The 1809-nt window shown below is 42.5% G+C and overlaps 1 protein-coding gene across 1 annotated transcript in view; it reads left to right on the top strand.

Annotated features, from left to right (window-relative positions):
* Positions 1 to 1809, top strand: part of EWSR1 (EWS RNA-binding protein 1) — a 53838-nt gene that overhangs the window by 34174 nt on the left and 17855 nt on the right. The window contains exon 7 of the mRNA XM_011934815.1: positions 994 to 1161. Coding sequence (XP_011790205.1) covers positions 994 to 1161 — 168 coding nt within the window. The remainder of the gene's footprint in view (positions 1 to 993; positions 1162 to 1809) is intronic.

Raw genomic sequence — 1809 nt, 5'->3', positions numbered from 1 at the left:
GACCTCGTGATCTGCCCGCCTCGGCCTCCCAGAGTTCTGGGATTACAGGTGTGAGCCACGGCAACAGGCCAATTTTTTTGTGTTTCTAGTAGAGACAGGGTTTCTCCATGTTGGCCAGGCTGGTCTTGAACTCCTGGCATCAGGCAATCCACCTGCCTTGACCTCCCAAAGTGCTGGGATTATAGGCATGAGCCACCGCACCAGGCAGTTTGTTTTTTGAGATGGAGTCTCTCTGTCACCCAGGATGGAGTACACGATTGAACAGCTCACTACAACCTTCACCTCCCATGCCCCAGCGGTCCTCCCACCTCAGCCTTCCAAGTAGCTGAGGCCACAGGCATATACCACCATACTTGGATAATATTTTTCTATTTCTGTAGAGGTGTAGTCTCCCTATATTACCCAGGCCGGTCTCAAACTCCTGGGCTCAAGCCATCCTCCTACCTTGGCCTCCCAAAGTGCTGGGATTACAGGTGTGAGCCACCATGTTTGGCCTGGTCTGTTTTTAATAAATGAGAATCATAAACCTGCAAATTCTCTAAATTTATGATGCCATGGACTTAGGTAAATGTTACTCCAACCTAAAACTTACATTTTTGTTAGTTTCTAGTCTTCAGCAGTCCCCTTTGAGAAAAAGCATTTATTCCCTAACAGATCACTTCTCCCGGATCACCTAAACTGGTAGCACAGAATATCGCAACGCTCTTTTATAGCTTTTACTGTGATGAATGGCGCATATTAATGTCTCTTCTGTGGATACAGTTGATTTTTCCCCTTCCTTAGCATTGTCTTCAAGCAAATATAGTTGGACCAGCACTCAGTTTGATGTAGTTTACTTTAGGATTGTATTTATTGTATTTATTTCCAGGCTTAATCATAACATTGCTTATTGCTTATAGATTTGTAGCATTCTTACTCAGGAGTTTTGTGGTTGGCAGACCACACAAAAAAGGTCACTTCTTAATTTTATTTATTTTTAATTTCTCCTCTTAGACCGCAGGATGGAAACAAGCCCACTGAGACTAGTCAACCTCAGTCTAGCACAGGGGGTTACAACCAGCCCAGCCTGGGATATGGACAGAGTAACTACAGTTATCCCCAAGTACCTGGGAGCTACCCCATGCAGCCAGTCACCGCACCTCCATCTTACCCTCCTACCAGGTCAGTCTACTTTTTGTGACAAAACAAAAACAGTGACAAAACAGTTTTTTTCAGGTTATTGACCAGCTTGCTTTGACCTCTTCAGGTAAGGTATGTTATCTGACTGTCGGAGTAATAAGTCATCTGATCATACTTAGTTACATTAAAGCCTCAGTTCTAGGGTCCTGTAGTGTTGTCTGGCAGCTAATAACTGTTCTCTCTAAATACAGACAAAAACATTTTTACCACTCTAAGTTGTTCTTTTAAGTTTCTTCCTTTTGCTGTTTTAGTTAACTCAGATAAGAAGCAGAAGTATATGAAAGCATGTAAATAGAACCATAAGAGCCACCTTCCCCAATGCAGTTAGGATAAGTAAAGTGCAGGGCATTATAAATCACCTTAATCATTTTACATTTTACCTAATGCATAAAGGTTCATTCATGCACTAACCTTTTAATATTTGGGCAACTCTTTTTATTTTTTTTAATTTTTATTATTATTACTGTCTGGCCAAGTTTTCTTTTTTGAGACAGTCTCACTCTGTTGCACAGGCTGGAGTGCAGTGGCATGATCTCCACTCACTGCAACCTCTGTCTCCCAGGGATTCTCAGCCTCCTGAGTAGCTGGGACTACAAGTGCACGCCACCATGGCTGACTCATTTTTGTTTT

The sequence above is a fragment of the Colobus angolensis genome, unplaced genomic scaffold (assembly GCF_000951035.1).
Source record: "Colobus angolensis palliatus isolate OR3802 unplaced genomic scaffold, Cang.pa_1.0 Scaffold139, whole genome shotgun sequence".
In the NCBI taxonomy this organism is placed as follows: Eukaryota; Metazoa; Chordata; class Mammalia; order Primates; family Cercopithecidae; genus Colobus; species Colobus angolensis.
This window is presented reverse-complemented; position numbering and strand designations above follow the sequence as displayed.